Source organism: Petromyzon marinus, chromosome 23, assembly GCF_048934315.1.
Source record: "Petromyzon marinus isolate PM22_M1 ecotype Great Lakes invasive population chromosome 23, UKy_Petmar_22M1.pri1.0, whole genome shotgun sequence".
NCBI classification, from domain to species: domain Eukaryota; kingdom Metazoa; phylum Chordata; class Hyperoartia; order Petromyzontiformes; family Petromyzontidae; genus Petromyzon; species Petromyzon marinus.
Window position 1 is genome coordinate 270,571 of NC_133689.1, and position 20,398 is coordinate 290,968.

The 20,398-nt window shown below is 50.1% G+C and overlaps 3 protein-coding genes across 6 annotated transcripts; 2 read left to right on the plus strand and 1 right to left on the minus strand.

Annotated features, from left to right (window-relative positions):
• Positions 1-33: 33 nt before the first annotated feature.
• EMC2 (ER membrane protein complex subunit 2) lies at positions 34-10,397 on the minus strand. The gene is made up of 11 exons (XM_032959230.2): positions 10,259-10,397; positions 8,969-9,082; positions 8,294-8,358; positions 7,983-8,068; positions 7,400-7,457; positions 7,009-7,094; positions 6,122-6,181; positions 5,491-5,572; positions 4,706-4,816; positions 4,047-4,151; positions 34-3,371 (listed from the first exon to the last, which is right to left on the minus strand). Exons 1-11 carry the CDS (start codon positions 10,296-10,298, stop codon positions 3,285-3,287), a joined length of 894 nt encoding a protein of 297 aa, XP_032815121.1. The 5' UTR covers positions 10,299-10,397; the 3' UTR covers positions 34-3,284.
• A 265-nt stretch (positions 10,398-10,662) lies between these two features.
• On the plus strand, positions 10,663-14,748 carry CENPW (centromere protein W). Of its 2 annotated transcripts, none has more exons than XM_032959231.2 (3): positions 10,663-12,272; positions 13,483-13,596; positions 14,170-14,748. In XM_032959231.2, the coding sequence occupies exons 1-3, from the start codon at positions 12,081-12,083 to the stop codon at positions 14,194-14,196; spliced, it is 333 nt and encodes a 110-aa protein (XP_032815122.1). In that variant the 5' UTR covers positions 10,663-12,080; the 3' UTR covers positions 14,197-14,748. The 2 variants fall into 2 exon arrangements, with proteins under 2 accessions (XP_032815122.1, XP_032815123.1); XM_032959232.2 differs by having other exon boundaries at positions 11,797-12,164.
• Positions 14,749-17,352: 2,604 nt separating this feature from the next.
• On the plus strand, positions 17,353-20,146 carry ROMO1 (reactive oxygen species modulator 1). 3 transcript variants are annotated; one of them, XM_032959248.2, is made up of 3 exons: positions 17,353-17,483; positions 18,093-18,226; positions 18,978-20,146. In XM_032959248.2, exons 2-3 carry the CDS (start codon positions 18,096-18,098, stop codon positions 19,084-19,086), a joined length of 240 nt encoding a protein of 79 aa, XP_032815139.1. In that variant the 5' UTR covers positions 17,353-17,483; positions 18,093-18,095; the 3' UTR covers positions 19,087-20,146. The 3 variants fall into 3 exon arrangements, with proteins under 3 accessions (XP_032815139.1, XP_032815137.1, XP_032815138.1); XM_032959246.2 differs by having other exon boundaries at positions 17,443-17,574; XM_032959247.2 differs by having other exon boundaries at positions 17,460-17,584.
• The last annotated feature ends 252 nt before the right edge of the window (positions 20,147-20,398 follow it).

The following is a 20,398-nucleotide window of genomic DNA, read 5'->3' on the forward strand; positions in this document are numbered from 1 at the left end:
CCCCCGAGTGGCAGAGCGAGGCGCCCACAGCTCTCACCTTCTTTGATTTTATTTCTTTGAAAAATATCGACGTTAAAATCATGTGTGTGCACACAGCGACATTCTGCTGAAGCACAGGCGCGCCACTCATAGGGGGCGCGGGGCCTTTGATGAGAGGGACACGGGGGTAAATTGTTTCGGGGGATTGGATGAGACGGGGGAACGTGGGAAGAGACGAGAACGTAGGGAGATAGGTGGCCAGGGGCCATGAGTCGGAGACACAGTAGGAGATGGGGGACACATAGATGTGAAGACCATTGGTCAGAGGAGCAAGGGGAAACAGGAGGGTCTGGGTGAGATAGAAACTGGCTTGGCAGGTACACCAGGGGAATGCATTTCCCAGGTTGTGGTGTAAAACCGGTCGCACAGCCCATCAGCTTGGCCTCACATCTGCACGCTTCTCCACTGTACAACCAAATTACGTCGGGTCTGTGCCGAGCCAGCATTTTTTCCACTGGAGAACCAGATCCGTGCCGCTGACATCACACAATGAACGTGTTGCTTACTGCCCAACCCATACGTCGAGAATGATTAAATCCATCCGTGACTCCGCTTGACCCCGAGCCAGATGTCTGAAATGAGGCCAAAGTTTTACTGCATGGTTCCAGCTCAGCTTTGTGGAAAACCACCCATACCGAGAGGGCCCCGCGATGGTATGGCTCAGGTGTGCCAGTGGAGAATGGATCATACAGCCGCGAACGGGGGGAGCCGACGCCGTGGAACACGATTCTCGTGTTGGGTGCGGTTGTGAATAAGCACAGCCATCAGATCAATAAACGCAGCTGCCTTATGTCTTTAAGGTCAACTTAAACTCCACAGCATTGCACAGCCACGAACGCGACGGGTGGCAGTTAAAGGTCACGACTGGGGTCACAACTGTGTTAAGGGTCTCAGGTTAGGGTCAACAATAACCTCAGCCAAGCGCAACACCTGCCCTACACCCAATGTACACCCCAAACACCATACCCACGTTCAGCAGTAAAAGAGAACACCCAACTAAACATACTAAGCCCAACATCCGACTTTATAACTACACCCAATCTCAACCCACCACCCAAGATTCCCAAACTGAACAGCACAATGCCCAATACCTCAAATTAACCTTATGGCTCTCGCATGTCCGTGATGCACTTATTTTTAGTCTGTTGATGGTCGGCGATGCAGCAATACTCATCTTGATGAGCTGCACACGATGCACGTTAGTGCATACGAGCGTTCAGTCCTCGCTGCGTTTCGACATCGCGGAGTAGCACTGATTTCGGATTGGTACCCAAGTCGCGGAGTTAAGTACACCCCTGGAAAAAAGTGCCCCAGAAATAAAATATGTAATTGCCTCGGCCATTTTGTATTATTTGGTACCCCGGGGTACTGCCATAAGGATGAAATGCGAACCAACCCCCCAAACTAAACCCACTGCCAAAGAACTCCCAGACAAAGTCAAACACCCATCCAGACACAACACCCCAACTTCGACCTACACCCAGCACCATTGGTGTAGCTATGGAGTGCAGGTGGTGCAACTGCCCCGGGCCCCACAGGTTGAAGGGCTCAGACAAATGGCAATGAACAGGGGTGGTGGGAACTGGACAGGGGTCCTGATTTTATTCCTTACATCAAGGCCCATGCCACTCATGCTATGTTACTGCTCATTATCGCCCACACTATACGCTCTACCCCAAGACCATCACCCAGCCAACACTCAAACTAAAGCCACTATTTCTAGACCAATATCCAGAACACCCAAATTATTACCAGATGCAATGGGATCAACACCAAAACTATACCCAGCGCAGCACCTAAACTCTATACTCATCCCAGCTCATCCAACATCAATCCAGAAAGCCAACTCTAAACCCAGCACCCTGCCACGCTCCAACGACCAAGCAGCCACTAGTGCAGCATCGTAACGAGCTGGGCGATTGGCGTGGGGATGGATCACATGGATGGGATGGGAAATCATAAACCCTCCATGAGTGCTTCACAGCAACAATAAACATGACACTAAAAGTTACAGCTGCAACTCTACACCCGGCAGGATGTGGTTGTGTGAAGTCCTCTCTTTAATAAGAATAGAAGTCAAACACATACTAAACAAGAGCCCTGCGCTCCCCCCAACAATAAATACTCGCTCTCCACTGAGGGTCAGCGCCGCCGCCTGCCACCACCGCTCCTGGTATTGGAGCTGAAGTCGACACTATTCACGGCACTTCTTCCGGTCCCGGCGTTTGCTCCCTCTCGCTGGTGCTGCTGCTGGTCCCATAGCGTCAGCGGCGCCGTTAGGGCTGGGGTGGTGTGAGTGGACCCGGTAACGCTACGGCCATCGCCGCATCACCGCCATCATTCTTCCCACACATTCCGAATTTTTATGCTTGTCTCACAAGCCTGTAAAAAGTCCTGGACGTTTGAAGTTTCTGCTGCCTGGGTCCCCTTCCCCATTATCTGTGGGGTTGGAGGCGACCGCTCCGTACCAGGGGTGGGGCGGTAGCCCAGGCGTCTTCATTACGGGAGGGGGCTCCACTCCGCAACATGGCACGGGCGCGTCGCGAGGTTTGACATGGGCATGTGCGTGCCACACGAGTTGTGTGATATGGGTGTGTATGGATGACATGGGATGTGTGTATCGAGGTCTGTGCACATAGAGGCAATGTATATACAGATGTGTGTGTGTAGCCAACTGTGCCCACAGTGGGCGCAGCAGGGAGAACACGAGGTGGAACTACCAGTCATCTCAGTTAACCCATAACACCTGGGTCTACCCTGTGGCCTTCTGCCAGTGGTCCTTCGACACTTCATCTGGCCTTATAGTGCACCGAGCCTGGTACATGCACTGTGGTGATATCGCCAGAGAATGCCATTTGTTGTTGGTGCACCAGTCATGGTTAACATTCGTGAATGATGTCTGTTACTGGTCCTGGGCTTCCACTAGGTTGACTCAGCCTTAAATGAGTAATAGGTGTGGAGTTAAACATCAGCACTGGGGAGACATATATAGCTCGATGTGCTGCTCGCTACACCACCCTCTCATGCGCTGCACCGGTCTTAATGCGTGCTGGCAAACAGGACTTGCATGCAAGTACAGGTCTGCGCATGCAGGGACAGTGCGTGTGTACAGATGTGCGGGTGCAAAAGCCGGTGTGTGCCGAGGTGTGTGTACAGGTGTGACCACAGGCAGGTGTGAGCACAGGTGGGTGTGCGTACGTGTAGAGCTCTGCGCATGGCAGCAGTGGCGGTGTGGTCAGGGTGGTCTAGCTCTGTGTGATCTGCAGTGACTGCAGCATGTCCTCCACCATCTTGACGGAGCCCTTGCCGTCCTTCTGTGCCGAACCCACAAGCTGCGTGCGGCAAAACAGCACAAATGTGTGACGACACAGCACCAAAGACGACACCACAGCCATCAAACTGGAGTAGGCCGTGCGACTCAGAAGTCAGAGCACAAAGCCAGTACCGCTGAAATCCTGCGTTTAAATCCAGGTTTTAACCACTGCCTCTGATTAAATTGGGTTCTCGAGTATGAGTTGAATGTCTCAGCCAGGTTACAAATCACAGCACAAAAAAACCCATGCAAATTAAACTAGGTTCTGAAATGGAGATGGCGGTATCTAAATTAAATGTAATTCATGATCTATCACAATTGTAATTGGTATATAATTTACACACCTCAAAGAAATGTATCCACATGACATTTCCTCCAGTAATTTGAATTTACAGGGTAAATATACTCAAGGAAATAGGGATAAATGAGGAAGATGATTTGATTGCAAAGCCTCTATATCTCCCACCAATCCCAAAAGCACCACTCATTCCACCGCCTAACTCTCTCCTGATAAAAGCTTCCGCCTTCATTCTTTGTTCCTGTGTAAGATATGGGAGTCATTGCTTTCACAATATTCAATCATCCACTGACAAGACACAGGGTCATTAGAAAGTAGTGGGGCATCTACAAATGGACCATGCTGTACTATGCCGATCTCTGCTTGATCTGAGCCCAGCGCTGTGGAGAGTGTCACCTGGTAGGCCCTGGAGATTTGCGAGGCGGCCCACGACGCATACTTGAGGTTGTCCTTCTTGTTCTTGGTGTTCGTCTTGGGGTTGGAGGCGACATGCACGGAGGACTGGGGAGAGTGGCGGAAAATACGCGGGGTCAGACAATGTCCCCTCGCCCTGGGTCACAGCTCGCCACACGGCGCACATTGCACCACAAGGCTGACAGCTAACCATGAAGTTCGTTGAACACCGTTTCAAACAGCTCACTACTAGCCACACAGCTTAAGACGGCACACTGCACATCACACATCTCACCATATAGTTAACAGCTCGCCAAACCATAGAGCTTTCATATCTCACCACACAGGTAGACGTACAGCTCACATTTCACCTCACCAAACAAGAGCGCTGCTCAGATTGCCACACAGCTTACTAAACAGCATACATCTCATCTCACATGTTACCGTGTATCAGCACACAGCTCACGTGATCTCAACTCAAAGCTCTCACCTCACCATAGTCTCAGTGCACTCCTCACTTGTAACATAACTCACTGCGTAGCTCACATCTGTCACTACAACTGACCACACGTGTCACACCACACACACGGCACACAGCGGCCATATATATGGCAGATGCTGAGTGGGCATGGCTGCCCGGCATCTCCCAGTGCTGCCCTCACCATGTAGAGGCCAAACAGGGCGCGCATGTTGATGTTGTTGAGCTTGAGTGCCTGAGCGAAGTACTTCCTGGCCACCTCCATGTTGTCCAGACCTCCCTGTGTGTACTTCACCTACAAGCAGCGCATGCAGAAGCAGCAGGGTTAGGTGAGCAGCCAATGGCTGCGCCGATCACCGCCTCGGCGACACGGCCCATTGGTGGCGCATTCATCATTTGCTGCAGAGGTTTGTGGTTTAAATCTGGCAGGCACACCCCGGGCAATACTGCGGGCGTTTTAACCATAAAATTCTACCCGCCGTCCACTTCACGGTGGGCATTACAGATCCCATGATGTCATTAGAAGAAGAGAAGGCCATTGCGCGTGCACACACATTGCAACCCAATTGTTGCCAATTTTAATAATAGCAAATTGCACCGCAAAGTACTTACCGTAATTGGTAAACACATGGAAATTGTCATTAGCACAATCAAAGTTGTAATTGATAAAAGTTGACACGTTTATAGAATTGACCAAGGTTATAAGAACCTGGGAAGAGAAACAATGGGAGAGAATTCCGAAGGGGAGCAGTGCGAGGGAAGAAGCAGAAGCAAAAAGTCCCGTGATCTGCAGTGCTGGGGTTGAACACTGTGCAGGATGACACGAAACAGTCCGGTAGACCAAGTCCTCAACATGGGAGGAGGAATCAAGAAGTGAAGTTCGTGGGAGCAGTAACAATAAGAAGGTACCGAACCGCCAGTGAGCAAGTGCATTTTGTGGGCCATGGGGGCAGGCCTGCGGGCACCAACCTCTGCATATTTCTGGCAGAACAGGTGATTGTGGGGGTTGAAAAGGATGAGCTCCTCCAGGCAGAAGGCCGCCTTGCTGTACCTGCACCAAAGACAAAGATCGTCCATGTAGCCTACACGGACTGTTTGGGTGAGTGCTTTTAGCGAGCACCTATATAGGTCGGGACGGCACATGAAGGGGGAGGGTGGCCAACAACCACGTCCGTTTGCCTTCACCTCTCTAGTGCTGATGTTTACACACCGCAACAGGTATTCATTTATGGCCGAGTTGACCTAAAGGAGGCCCAGAACCGATTCAAATATTCGCAATTGTTGGTCGAGTGGACATCGAACTTAATTACCACACAACCACGCTAACAACAGCCACCATTTGCCACTAAGTGGAGGTTGCATCACCATGACGCTTCTGCAGGCTCGGTGCACTTGAAGGCCACAAAGTGTCAAAGACTTGCTGCCAGGGGGCCATGGGGCAGACCTCGGTGTTACAGGTTAACTGTCTCAACATGACTGGCAGATGCACCACCTGTGCTCCTTAATGTCTCAACTCCACAACTGCTCCAGTGGTCTCAACTTACAACATACAAGCACATTGCAAGTGGCCTACAGGTGGTGAGTGTGTGAAGGGACTCACTCAAGCTCGGACACGTAGAGGTCTGCCAGCTCCTGCCACGCCTCCTGGTCAGCGACGAATCTACGAAGGCCGGCGAGAGTACGGATCGCAGGCGGCACAGACTCATGTGGGCACTCGCATGGTTTCTGATATATTTCAGGCACCTTAACGAGGTGCGTAATCATTAATATAATCGTAAAGCGGCATGTTTACTTGAGCAGAGTATGTGGACCAATTAGGACTGCAATTCATATAGACGTCATCTGTCCACCTTTGTTACAGGAGAAATGGTCGTTTAATACTGTGGTGTCGGACGTGCTCAGACAAACTCATGTTTTCATCCACGCCAGGATGGTGGCGATTGTGCATCCAATTTTTTGTACATGTCAAACTATCAACTGATTGCACGAGACTTATTTTGTAGAACTGTACATAAACACCTTTGACCAAATCACTTGGAATGCCTCCAATCTTATCAGATGTATGTATGTTGAACTTCTTTCGCACCGTACTTAGCCAACCATGCTAATCAGAGGTGCAGGAAGCTGATGAGCGATCACCATTTACAACGGCTTTTGTGGGAGGCTGCACTTCTATGCTCGCGCATCTACAATCCCCACCTGTACCAACCCGCACTCACCAGTGTGGAGCAGAATGGTCAAACCCTAATCACCCACACAGCACCCAGAGGCACTCATCCCGCAGTGGACTAACAAAAGGGCTGTGCATGCCCACAGAATGTGATCTTCAATGATGCGACATGTGTGCATCATTACAATGCTTTTGAACTGGTGGCTGTGAAGTCACATCAGTTGTGGTAGTGCCCAAGCGTATCTGTGACTGGGCGAGGGCCTCTTGCCCTACCCTGCCCCCCAGTGTCCCCCACCCCCCTTGCCCGGTATACTCACAGCTTGAGGTACTCGTTGAGCTCTTTGACGGCCTCAGCCACCTTTCCCTGGGCCTTGAGGATTGCGATCTTGCGTTTTCTCGCTGCCTGCAGCGCAAGAATCACGAGTCCCCACGTCACTCACCACGCACAGATCAGCAGCGCAAAAACAACTGGGTCAATACTCACCGCCACCCAGGCCTGGTCCTCACCACCATTGAGGTTTAGTTCTCACCACCAAATTGCGGACATGTTTTTCATACGAGGTTCTGCAGTTTCGCGATATTGCGGCGACCGTACCCAGCACCGCCAAAGCAGCAGCAGGTTCTGTGCCGAGGTGCACAGCTCACGGCACCCTGCGAATTGCACGTCTGTCCATCCGGATGCACTCACGCGCGCACGTACTCACTCACCGTGTTAGCGTCGTCTTCCTGGATGATCTCGTCGTAGAGTTTGTTGGCCTCATCATACCTTACGAAACAAACACGGATTATCACAGAGCATCCTTGCAATAGCAGCAGTAGCGCATGCCACAACACCTACACTTGGTGCACAGCAATCCGTCACGGGAATTGCCAAAGAAAATTAAACAAAAGGTGCAAAAGTGCATAAAGAAGCATGGAGAGCTGCATTCTTGAAATTACACTGCAACAGGAAAAGGTGCAAATGCATTCGAGGAGATTTTAAAGTGAAAGGCGTCGTATTGACTGTTTACAATTCGTACGTGGGCTTGGGCAGGACTTGTCAATTGAAGGGACGATAGCTGGTGGTCTTGTCAGACACTGGGGTGGTAGCCAAAGAAGGGAGCTCGGCCCGTGGGTGCGTCCACCATGGAAATTAAGCAATGAAATTGACTCGGGTGCAGGTACTAAATGTACTGTTGCATCACAGGTCCATGATAGATGATGGCGGCTTGGGGAGATATTCACGCAGCAGTGCAATGATCATGGCTGAATATGATGATCAGAGCAGACTCACGGAGAGAGCGACACTTACTTCTCCTGAAACTCATACTTCATGCCCTCAAGCCTCCTCACACGGTGGCTGCCAGGAAACTGCCTCCGCAGCTGTCTCAGGCAGTGCTGTAACACAGCATAGCACACAGTGGTCTACATCAGCACAGATGCACAACACAGCATCACACACAGTAGTCTATAGTCGCACAGATGCACAACATAGCACAGCATACAGTGGTCTACAGTAGGATAGGCACACAATCGTGAACCAGGTCGCAGTCAGCTATCGTGTCTGGCTTCATGCATGGCGTGAGCAGTGACTGTGCGTGCAACAAGCCGGGCGGTACTTACGACTGCGAGGTCGAGGCGTGAGCAGTCCAGCGCTGCAATGCACACCTGCTCGTAAACGATCCAAACTGCGGGTTCACACGAGGCGCAGGACACACGTTAATTACCGCAGCATTGCTTAGGAGGATGCATCCGTCGTGACTTTCTTGCCAACCGACATGCATTGTTATGTATGTTGCTGGTCATACTCTACTGGTGGTCATGGTATTCTGGTGGTAGTACTCTATTGGTAGTAGTGCTATGCTGGCAGTCGTACTCTACTGATGGTTGTGGTATACTGGTAATTGTGGTATACTGGTAATTGTGGTATACTGGTAGTCGTAGTATTCTGGTGCTATTGCTCTACTGGTGATAGTGCTATGCTAGTGGCATCCTGGTGGTTAGTAGTAGTTAAAATGAAGGAATATGCCCGAAATGATATCAACCGCAAAGATGGAATCTGCTCATGTGCACGTGCTAGATGGATTGTTACCTCGCAGGACCATGCGATGTTGACGGTTTGGGAAGGCCTTCATCAAGCAGTGGACAGAACAAGTTTAATGATGCTAAGAAGGTGGTCATGCTAGCATTGCAGTAGTGCTATATTGGTAGTAGTAATAGAATGTGGTAGTAGTAGTGATATCAATGGTTAGGAGTCGTCAGACTGATGGTAATGGCAGGTTCAGGTGGTGCCCTCACTGTCATCGCCAAGCCGGGAAGCATGTTCATTAATGAGCTCCTCTCCGACCTCCAGGATCTGCTCACTGTTTCGGCAGTTCTCTTCCCTCCATTTCCGAAGCTTGTCCCTCATCTCTGCAAAGAGACGATGATTCGGTCAAGAGTGGAGCATACAGCAATCCCGGACGATGGCACTCGGCACCCTAAAACTGTGCGCTCTAGAAAGCGCACTCTAGGGTTGGCCGGGTGGCTCAGAGATCTGAGCATTGAGCCGGCAATAATGATACCGTGGGTTCGAATCACGACATGCACCCGTGGTTAACATTGGTTCTTAAATATAGCGAGTGGATGGCCACATTGAGAACTCATTGCTTTCAATTTGGTCCCGCACTTAGTTTGGATGTATTCCAGATCTGGGAATTAAAAATGATCGGTTTGACTCTGATGCGACTAACATTACTCTTAGTGTCAGAGCGGGTGAGAAAATGCTGCTCTCTACTGTGTGACCAGATTTGTAGACCCCTGTTTTATTACAAGCATCCCTGCTTGTGTCCAATGCGCAGATCCTTCCCCAACTCGAGTCCAATTGGGGCCTACCCCTCAGTCACGCCACTCGGGTTGCGCCCTGGCCGCTGCTCATGACCTCGCGACCCAGTCACCTTAACCTCAGCCGAAGATCTGGGACCCACAGGGACCATCGGGGCCCACTCAATGTGGTCATAGTAGCGAGGCCCCTGCGTGGAGCACACCATACCGGGAAGCCGGGAGACCGACTCTGGGATCCCGCAGCTCCGGGCCCGAAGCGGCCTCGTCTCCCCGCGGCTCGGGAGAGTGAGGCCAAGCCCCGGATCTTCGACCACCGCGAGGCTTCCAGGGTGGCTGGTGGGTAGCTGCAAGGGCAGGGTCCATGAGGCCCCTAATTGGGCTCTGGATCCCTTGTGCCCAGGCTAGGCCCTACCCTTGTGTAGCCTCGTCGTGCCTCACCGTGAGTCTGGGCTATTGGCAGGGCCTCGCGGTTACCACCCGATTCCCCTACGTCCGCAATATCTCAATCAAAAAGTCACAGGTTCCTTTACTCGGGGATCCGGGACCCCAGTGTCCAGACCAGGCCCTATCCTGCCCGGCCGCCCCGCGTCTGCTCATGGCTCCGTGCTTCCCGGGGTTTCACGTCTCTTGGCAAGCGGGGTTGGAGGGGGGGAGATTCCTCCCGCCTCTTACTTTAAGATCCCCCACACGTACGAGGACCCCCGCGGGTGTTCCCATAGGTGATCCCGGGGTGCCCGAAGGCGTCGTGTGGCCGGGCGAGCTCACCTTCCCAAGTGACATCGTACATCTCCGCCACGGACGACATGGTGGCCGCGCTCTCTGTATCCCCCCCCTCGACCCCGCGTGTAGGAGCGTCAGTCCCCTCCTCCTGGCGTCACTCACGACCCCTCACGACCCCGCGTGTAGGAGGAGCGCCAGTCCCCTCCTCCAGGCGTCACTCACGACCCCGCGTGTAGGAGCGCCAGTCCCCTCCTCCTCCTCCTGGCGTCACTCACGACCCCGCGTGTAGGAGGAGCGCCAGTCCCCTCCTCCTCCTGGTGTCACTCACGACCCCGCGTGTAGGAGGAGCGCCAGTCCCCTCCTCCTCCTGGCGTCACTCACGACCCCTCACGACCCCGCGTGTAGGAGGAGCGCCAGTCCTCTCCTCCTCCTCATCCCGGCGTCACTCACGACCCCTCACGACCCCGACGAACATCGCCACAGATAACGCGAACATCCTTGTGGGGGCGAGGGGGAGTGGTCGATTATCAACGATTATTCACAACTAATCGGGTAACGCCGGGACATCGTTATATCAGCTGGGTTATCCAATTATTCAAGTACTGTAAACGATTACTCCACCAATTACTAGATTGATTTACTTGATCAAGTTTCGACACACTTACCTGATGATCATGATGAGCGTAGCAGATTAATCTGACGATTGTCGATTCGATCGCTCGACTTTATCGGCAAACGCGAACATAGCTGAGGGAAAGGTCTCGAGCTGAGTTTATCCGATTATTCGAGAACTCTAATGGATGAATTTACAAACCATCGGATTCGTCACTGGTGGGACCTTAGAGCTGGGATATTGCGATTATTTAAGTGACCGATTGTGGCCATTCTCTCTAAATATGCATTAAGTTTCCCTTGGTTAATTCAGCAGACATCGTCAGTAATAAGTGAATGGGGAACGCAGAGAGGAGCCGTGGCTCACGTCACGTTAGATTTGCACTCGGGTTCATCGTCGCCATCACCACCTGCCATGATAAATCCACGACTGGACGAAGCCAGTGATTGCAGGTGAACCGATGTCATCGCTCCATCGTCCATCGACTGTCAAATCATAATTATTATTATTATTGCATTGATCATCGCACATTCCATGACCCGCCTCATGGCCACACGGCGCGACCTGCCCAAGCTTCCTCTGCGCTGCTGCTCAGTTTGAATTGTCCTCAGCTTGCGTCTGTGTTTCAACCAATGTGCTCCTCTGTCTCTTCTGAAACGTGACAACCAACAGCGAGGCATGGGACATGTGCAGGCTTCGCGTTTCGTCATATGAGTTTAAATGACGTACTTCCACTTTCGAGGACATTTCACTTAAGTTGCAATGATTTACAATCACAATTAATACACAGTTACGCGAAGGGAGGAGACGAATTATTTCTTGATATTACAGTTTTTAAGAAGCATATACTCTGCACAACCGCGCGGATGGTGAGGAGAAAGTCTATGAATAAATAATAGGGAGGCGGAGCAGAATAAATTAGAGAGGAGGAGCTGAATAAATTAGAGGGGAGGAGCTGAATAAATTAGAGAGGAGGAGGAGCTGCGGTAACTGGGGAGGGGGAGGAGCTTCGGGCGGCGACGCGGGGCTCCTCCCACTGTTTTTGAACTCGGCGGGGCCATTGGGCGCGAAAGAAACACGAAGTCGGTCGAGTCCTCAGTGGCTCGCACAGTGGTCCACCCGTCCTCCCCGTGTCTCCCTGTGTCTCCCTGTGTGTTGCCCTGTGCCAGAGAGAGAGGGGGGGGGATAGGCTGAGCGGCCACCGTCCGTGGCCTGGTTGAGGAGGCGCGAAGGGAAAGAGGCAGCGCGGTTGGGATGAAGGGCCTCGCCTCGGCCTGCAGGACCGTGCAGAAGCGCAGGAAGCCGCATCTCAAGCTCGCCAAGGGCGCCGAGTTAATGGTGAGCGAGGGCCGGTGGAGGAAGCTCCGGAGCAGGGGTCGGTCGCCTACAGCCCGCCGGCCGGATAAGCTCCGCGACTTCACTGTATACGGGTGGCCCAGCGGTCGGGTGAGCGCCTCTCAATCGGAAGGTTAAATCCTGGTTGGTGGTTGACTCGGCCCATCATCTTTCCGGGGTCGATATAATTAAGTTCCACTTTATGGGGAAGATCTACAGTGGTTGTGCAATGGATCGACTCGCCTGCGCCATAAGAATGTGCAATTGTCACCACTGCCTCAGGGTTGGAAATTACTTCGACACGACATCCGTTCCTGCCAGCATCTCTTATCCGCGCTAATTAGGTACCAGAGGGAGGAATATTTTCCGATTCGATCCTCGGGACATTCTTCTCACCCTTGCTGTAGGAACTTTGGCAGTAAGGGACGCAAGTGACAGGGCGCCGTAGGGATACTGGTTATAGGTACTGTACAGCCCTTTTGTCGAGCCACTGCTGGATGAGGGCCTCCCATGCTGTGCGTGGAGGTTTGTTTAACGATACCTCACGCTGCTCTTGCGGGTTGCTGAAGGCGGGGACCATAAAATAAAACTTCCACAATTAGCTTTGCTGCACCGGCTTCTGCTTCCCACCACATAGCCCTGACAGCCTAGAACGTACGCAGGATGGCGGAGCCAGGATTTTCAGGTGTGGGGGCAACCCCTCCAGCAATGAAAAATGATAGTTGTTAGTAAGTAAGGACTTGTCCCTTGCTTTTTATTCGACGCGTGTGCGGCGATGGCGCAGCCATCGATCGAGGGTCGAATTCGAACCGCGTTGTGTGATTGGCATCGCGCTCGCCGAAGGTAGGCAACACCTTCAGGGAAGTCGTGTACTGTATACGCAACTGCGCACAATTCTGAGTCACTTGTAACTGCTTTGCCGTTATTTATTGCCAATTATGGACTCATACTATTGTCCTGTCATCTCATAGAGTCTCTGGCACATAATAATATGCTACACAGTGGCAGTGGGGGTCGCAAAATACCGATTTATTACCAATAAACCCCAATGATCCGATCGAAATGAGGGATTTCGATCGTATCATTGAGGGGGGGGGGGCACGTGCCACCCCACCCCCCACTGGCTCCGCCAAGCCCATGATATTTGTCTGTAATAATACAAAAGTATTGGTAAATATTTGCCGTAAAAATGTCCTGGAATTGATGTATGTTATGTTCTGCATATTCCTCATAGACTCATGAATCCTAGACAGTGGTAGCAGAGTGCTGCACTGTGGAGAGTCCTCACAGGAAGATGGCTGTTGTGCTGCCCGCCCCACAGATGGCCCTGGACTGCATGTTGATGCTCAAGTCGCTGGCCCAGGAGGCGCATGCGGCGGCCGTGGAGGCGAAGAGCTCCACCATCACAGAGGAGCACATTGCTGCCGTGTGGAAGGTGAGGCCTGGGCCCACTCCTTGAAACAAAGCGAATTTATCTTGCAGAAATAACCTCATGCCTGGACCCCACACCTTCCCGGAAATGTATTGAGGCTAAGCTGACATGCACTGCCTGTCAATCCACTGCTAAATGAGAGCCTTGCCTCGTCATGCGGGTTGTAGGTTTGTTTTACCATATGTCGCTCCAGTGCAGGTTGAAGGCAGGAATGTAGTTGCTGTAGCGTACAAGTACATGACAACAATAGATTTTTCTACACTGCACACCATATTGCCCACAAGCACTGACCTGTCTGTACATGATGGTCACCTTTCCAAGCACTATCCAGGCTCAAACCTGCTTAGATTCAGAGATCAGATGCATTCTGGGTAATTTGATAATAGGCCCTTAGTTTTTTAAATGTTTTTTTTATTTGTAGTGAGAAATATATTAAATCGTTGTTTTGTGTACATGTTTTGGAATTTGCTGTTTTTGCTGGACTTATTTAAACCCAGGTTTCCCTTTTAAAATACAATGGCCATCCCAGTAGAATCTTACCTGGTCATACTGCTAACCTTGCTGATATTGTTGCAGACGGTAAAGAAGAAAACCCACGGCTGAACTGGATGTGACTTCTGCCCCAGGCAGGACTAACGAGACTGGATCCGATTAGATCAACCCCTAACCCCAAACTCCATTCAGCTTGACTCACGTGTAGAATTTCCACCTGTCCTGGTTTCCTCAGATCTTTTTTAGGTGGCTGTCTTGGGAAACATATCTTCCTCGGGTGTGAAAATTCCCAGTTTGTCAGTTGCTTGCTTGTACCCCACCATTCAAGACAATCCATTTAGATGTGGTTCTCCCCTCCACTGTTGTGATGCTTCATTTGTCCTCGTTTTTTGTATGAGGTGGCAACCCTTACCTGCCATTCTGCAAGTAGTAAGGCTCAGGTTTTTATTGTCAAACTACAAAGCTCTTTAAGTTCTCTGAAAACTGGGGCAGTGGTGGGATTCATGCTGAGGTTACAATACTGATTAAAAAGTCAGTGTTATGTTTTGGACAGGTTGGGTCTTAAGAGGTGGTATTAAGAAGCCAAACCGTGATTTTAAGTAGCTGTTGCTGTGTTCATATTACGTTTGTGTTGAGCATTGATATTAAACTTTATCTACATTGTTTTGAATCTGGTATGTGAATTTGTGGAGGGAAAGTGAATGAAAGGTCAATGAGACAATGGTCTGAGTCCTTGAGTAAAAATGGTTTGGCAAATGAATACAAATTATACTTGATATTGTCTAGCAATGTGTTTACTGGTATAAATGGAATAATAATAAACATGTGTAGTGTAGCACAAGTCAGAGATGAGGTAGTTTCAGGAGGCACCTTTTATTGTAACACCTTTCCGGCCGTTCACACAGGCTCGCCTCCTCTCTTGCTCACACTGCTGTACAGCCCAGCCTAGACACAACCCTAATCGCGTTGCACCGACGGCTTCGACCGAGACAGTCAACCACTGTCCAGCCGCGCAATTATCGCGTGAAGGTGGTAGCGACGAAGGCGGCGAAGACGACAGCGACGACGAGACTATTCCACTCTCCGAACCGGCAGCCCGGAGCTCTCGCTCCGCTGCTTTTATTCTAGTCAGCGCGGCCTGGCTCCGCCCTGGCCGAGCCTCCCTTCTCGAACCCACTAGCGGGTTTCAGGGGCTTCCCGATGAGGTCTTCCGTGACCCTTGCCCCAGTTCCTCCGCCTTTCCGGCACACCCGTGTATATGCTCGACGGTATGTCCACCGCAGCTGCCGCTGCTGGACAGCAGTCGCCGCAGTGTCACTACACGTATCCTTTTACGATGTGGAATGTGGCAAGTTAAATCTTGACTTAAAGCTTTTGTGACTGCAGGAATTCATATTCTTTGGGTCTTTTGGTAAAGATAGGTTCAAAGAAAACAGAAAATAACCAAAAGCTATGACGTTTCGATCGCATCAGGAAAAGCGGGTTAGCTTCTAAAGGCAACAGTTTATAAAGGTTTGAAATGGGCGTAGTCCCACTTTAATGGTAGATCGCCGAGCATTCTCAACGGTGAGTGCGCCGAGGTGGCTATGTTAATGTGAGAGATTAGCATGTTAATGGGAGATCACCGAGCAGCAACCTCGAGGATGGCATGCGAGGTGGCTGTGTTAGTTTGAGAAATTTAATCTGGTAATGTAAAAAATTAGTGCCGAAAATAACAAACAATTTCACAGCCAGTTATGACTTAAACTGGTTAATAACGTCCTTCCAATGAATGCTCAGTTTGTACCAATCTTCTCGGTTGAAATTGTGTCTGTGTCTATATATGGATGGCTTCATGAACGAATCTTTGTTGATAGCCAGTGGGTTTGAAAAGTACCTTCGTCTTAGAGAAATACATTTCGTGTGAGCCCACCGCATTAAAACAAAGATCAGCCTCGGCCGAGGTATTGGTTCTACCGTGTTTCAGATCTGCCTTGTGTTCACGAGCCTAGATCAAATGTTTCATGAGCTGGTACCACCTGAGGTAACGTGACGAGAGGTTTCCAATTTCCTTATTTGGCTAATGGTGAATTATATAACCATTTGAAATTGAGTGTGTTACCAAGCAATTCACTCCTTTGAGCCATATAAATACATCTTCATTACTAAAATTGCCCAAGAAGTACATGACATTAGAGACTGGGCCACCAGTGGCACGAGGGGAATGCTCAGGGTAGGATCCTGGTTTAAACTTTAAAACAATGGCCATTTCCTCAAACACTAAGCTTAATCTGCATAAATTGACTTAAAACTTTCGTGACTGCAGGAATTCATATTCTTGGTTCTTTCGGTAAAGTCACGTAGATAGAAAAAATAAAAAAATAAATTTTAAATAATAAATTTTATATAAAAGCAAAAAACCCACGTTTCGCTCGCAAAACAAGCGGTCTTCATCAGGCGGTGGGTTTTTTGCTTTTATTTTCTATTTATTAATTTGATTTCATTTATTTTCTATCTACGTGACTTTACCAAAAGAACCAAGAATATTAATCTGCATACTTGGGACTTACATTTCAACTCGCTCAAACAGAATCATAAGTTTCTTTCTCGAGTAAAGCACATTGAGATAAGCTCTTTTTCAAGGGCGAATCGGGCCGGTACATATCAAAATATTGCACAATTGCAGATTTTTTAAAAACCTTAATAGCAATTGTAAAATTACACACATTTAAGTGGTTTTAAGTTGATGGCAGAATGGAGATACCAAGAGACGAAACTTGGTGGTTCCAGCTGCATTAAATGCTTTTTATATAAATTTTGTGCGAAATCTTGAAACTTAATAGACGATAAGACGCGCTTCGGAAATGTTTATGACTGGCCAATGGTAATAACACGTGGGACAAATCAAGAGCAGTAGAAACGGCGCTCGCAACAACACAGCGACGTGTGGCCGGGCAGTCCGGAGGAGTTGAGGTGTCGTTCACGAGCGCCACCTCCAAGGGTCAACGTTGGGCCCTCCGCTCTCTTGCACTCTGATGACGTCGCGCGTCCACCGGACGTACACGCGGTGACGTCACTGCAGCGTGCCACCGACTCGCTTTATTGCGTGTACGCGATTCTTTTGTTTGTTTCTGGACGGCCCTGCGAGCTGCTCGCGAGTCGCCCAATGGGGGCCGCGCGGCCGCCGTTCGTATTCCGTCATAAAATTAAAAAAAATTACCGCGCGGCTATTCAGTGCGCGCTGCGGCGTCACGTCCAAGCAGGCGGCGAGCGGCCATGTTGGTGAGGGAGAGCGGTTCCACGCCCCTCACCCCCTCCAAAAATGGGGGCCGCGGCGCCTCCCTCCGCCTTCCCAGGGACCACGTGGGCCAGGCGCGCAGAGCGCCTCCCTCTGCCCTTGGCTTCAACCAAACAGCGAGGTGGGTACCGCGGCCTACGGCACTCCGGGAGGTTCCCCGCAACCCTCCCTACACGTTCCCGGTGGAGTCTCCAGACCGCTGTAGGACCCAGGTGGGACCAGGTACCCTTTAGGGTCCCGTTGGGGGTCCTGTACCCCCTGTATGGGTCTCTGGGTCCCTTGTATAACTTGGGGTCCGTATGGCGACGGACGACATCGGCTGCTCGTAGAGTCGCCCTGGCTTCGCACGTCGGCAGCAGCGCTTAGGGAATCGTCACCTGCAGTAGTCGCAGAAACAACTCATAGCACTCGCATAGCCTACAGCTCTTACAACACTCGCCTTTTAGACTCGGCGCTCTCAACGTACTCGTAGATGTTACCAAAAGCACACAATGGCACGTCGATCTAAATTTTCAGGTTCCTGTAACTGAGGCTGTTGCTTACTGCTGCGCTTTTGTTGTTAAGCTGCTGCTGATGTTGACATCAACATCACGAGACTCGCCCTGGTCTCTTTAGTTCTCAACTAAATAAACTTGAAACTTATGGCTGCGTCACTTGACACCCCCCCCCCCCATATCCCATGCTCGTCCCTCAGCTAATCGGAGCCCCGCTGTCTGCGTGATGGGTGTAGGAGATGCCGGTCCCCGTGGGCTCCTACGGACAGTCCCAGCCTAGCTGCTTCGACCGGGTCAAGATGGGCTTCATGATGGGCTGCGCGGTCGGCATGGGAGCGGGCGCGCTGTTCGGCACCTTCTCGGCACTCAGGTGAGGGCAGCTGGGATGATGTGTGGACTTGCAATTCAGAGGTCGCCATTTCGATCTCCCATCCCAGGAACTGAAACAATGCTGCAAGTCTTATTTAGTTCTTTCGGTAAAGTCACGTAGAATGAGAATAAAATAATAAATTGATAAAATAAAATAACACAATAATATTCTCACGACGTTTCGGCCACAACACAAGCGGCCTTCATCAGGTGAAGGGACGAGACTGTCTGGTAGGACAGCGCTGGAAGGCCGCTTGTGTTGTGGCCGAAACGTCGTGAGAATATTATTGTGTTATTTTATTTTATCAATTTATTATTTTATTCTCATTCTACGTGACTTTACCGAAAGAACCAAAGAAGATGAATCATTGCAGTCACGAAAGCTTTAAATCGAAAAATGCTGCAAGTGTCTAGCCCCAGCCCACTTCGCCCTCGGTTCACTCAGGTCACGTATGGTGGGGTAAATTGTGGGTACTATTGTGGCTTTAAGGCAGGGGGCACATTACAGTACCATAAAGCTGCACCGCTCTGATTAAGACTGCACTGCACTGCAGTCGCTTATGACCTGCCGGTGTATGCTGGTTCCCGTTCAAGTACGATCCAGGCGCAAACGCCACTGATCTCTCCAGATGTGACGAGATCGGGTGCATTCAGGGCGATTTGCTGATAGGCCATGCGGGAAATATACACGTGTCACGAGTTAAACTTCAGCCAGATTGTTGCCCCCTTATCGTCGTGATGTGCGTGCGCAGGATGGGGCTGCGAAACCGCGAGCTCATCGGAGGCATCGGCAAGACCATGCTCAACAGCGGCGGCACTTTTGGCACCTTCATGGCCATCGGCATGGGAATCCGGTGCTGATGGCGTGGCCCTCCCCCTCTGCTACCAATGTTACCAACTCCTTAAAGCACCGAGGCTGTGTGAGCAGCGGTGAATTGGGATTGTTTAAACGGAATGTGCCCTTGCGCACGTAATTCTCGCACCCATTAAAAATTAATGCAGTTTCAGACACAAATGCACAAACAGTAACTGGGAAAATTTCATTTGATTTAGCTATCACTTCCCTTCCAAATTATCACTAGTTATTTTTATTCTTTAATCGTCTTCTCCTTTCCCCAACTAAATGAGCAATTATAAATAGTTAGTCTCCCACATTACTTTCCAGTTGCCAAATGATAGACCTAAAGTAAAAAATATCACAAAATTTACAAAGCGTTACACAGTAAACTGTTACGGGAGGCTGAATACCAAAAATCGCTCCTAAGTCTGCATAACAAAATTAAATCTTAGAAAAAGTTTATAAATTTGTCATTGGCCATTGACATTTAATCAGCAGGGAAACTAAAAAAGTGCTAAATTTAGTGACAGTCCCTAAAATTTACACCACTGCATTACTCCACGTACTGCCTCCCACAACCATGCCCACAGCAGATACAATTTAACTTCCCGGGTGTTTCGTGGGGGGCAGTGGCTGGTGGGATTGGGGGGTCAATACTGCCAATGCCACGACTGCTGTGATTACAGCCTTATAGTAGTCCTGAGCCCAAGGGTGTGCCAACTGACAGGGGTAACCACCTACACCCTGTGGAGGTGCTTCGGCTTGTGTTGTATAGCTCTCCATTGTGCTTTTGGATTGTCATCAAGTTCCTGGCATATAAAGCAAACCGTCGAACCTCGTTCCAAACAACGTGGAAATGCATTGGAGAGCTGTAAATACCTGTTTGAAATAACTGTGTTGTTGAGTCTGTACAGTCTGGTGGGATCTAAATAATTTGGGGACATGGCTGCACCATCCAGCAACCTGATAATAAAATGTGCACGGCTTTGCAATGGAACTTAAATTGAAATAGATGTGAATGTGGTTCCGTTGTAAATGCAAGTGGTGGTGGACATATTCCAATAAAATGCCTCTGACCAAGAAGTGTTGTGGCTGCATCTGTATGCCTGGTAAAAAGTCAAACCAAGCAGACATCTGACACCACTTTAATTTTCAATTGTGGCCCCTTCATTTCCTCATACCCAATTGGCTTTTGTTGCTGGTGAACACAACACAGATTGTGCTATCAGTGTCGTAAGACTAAGATTCCGGGTCTCTCATGGAGCATGTTAGAAATTGGCCCATAGAAGCGATATTTCAGAGCTACCTCTGAAATCCCTCTACAAATGATCTCTG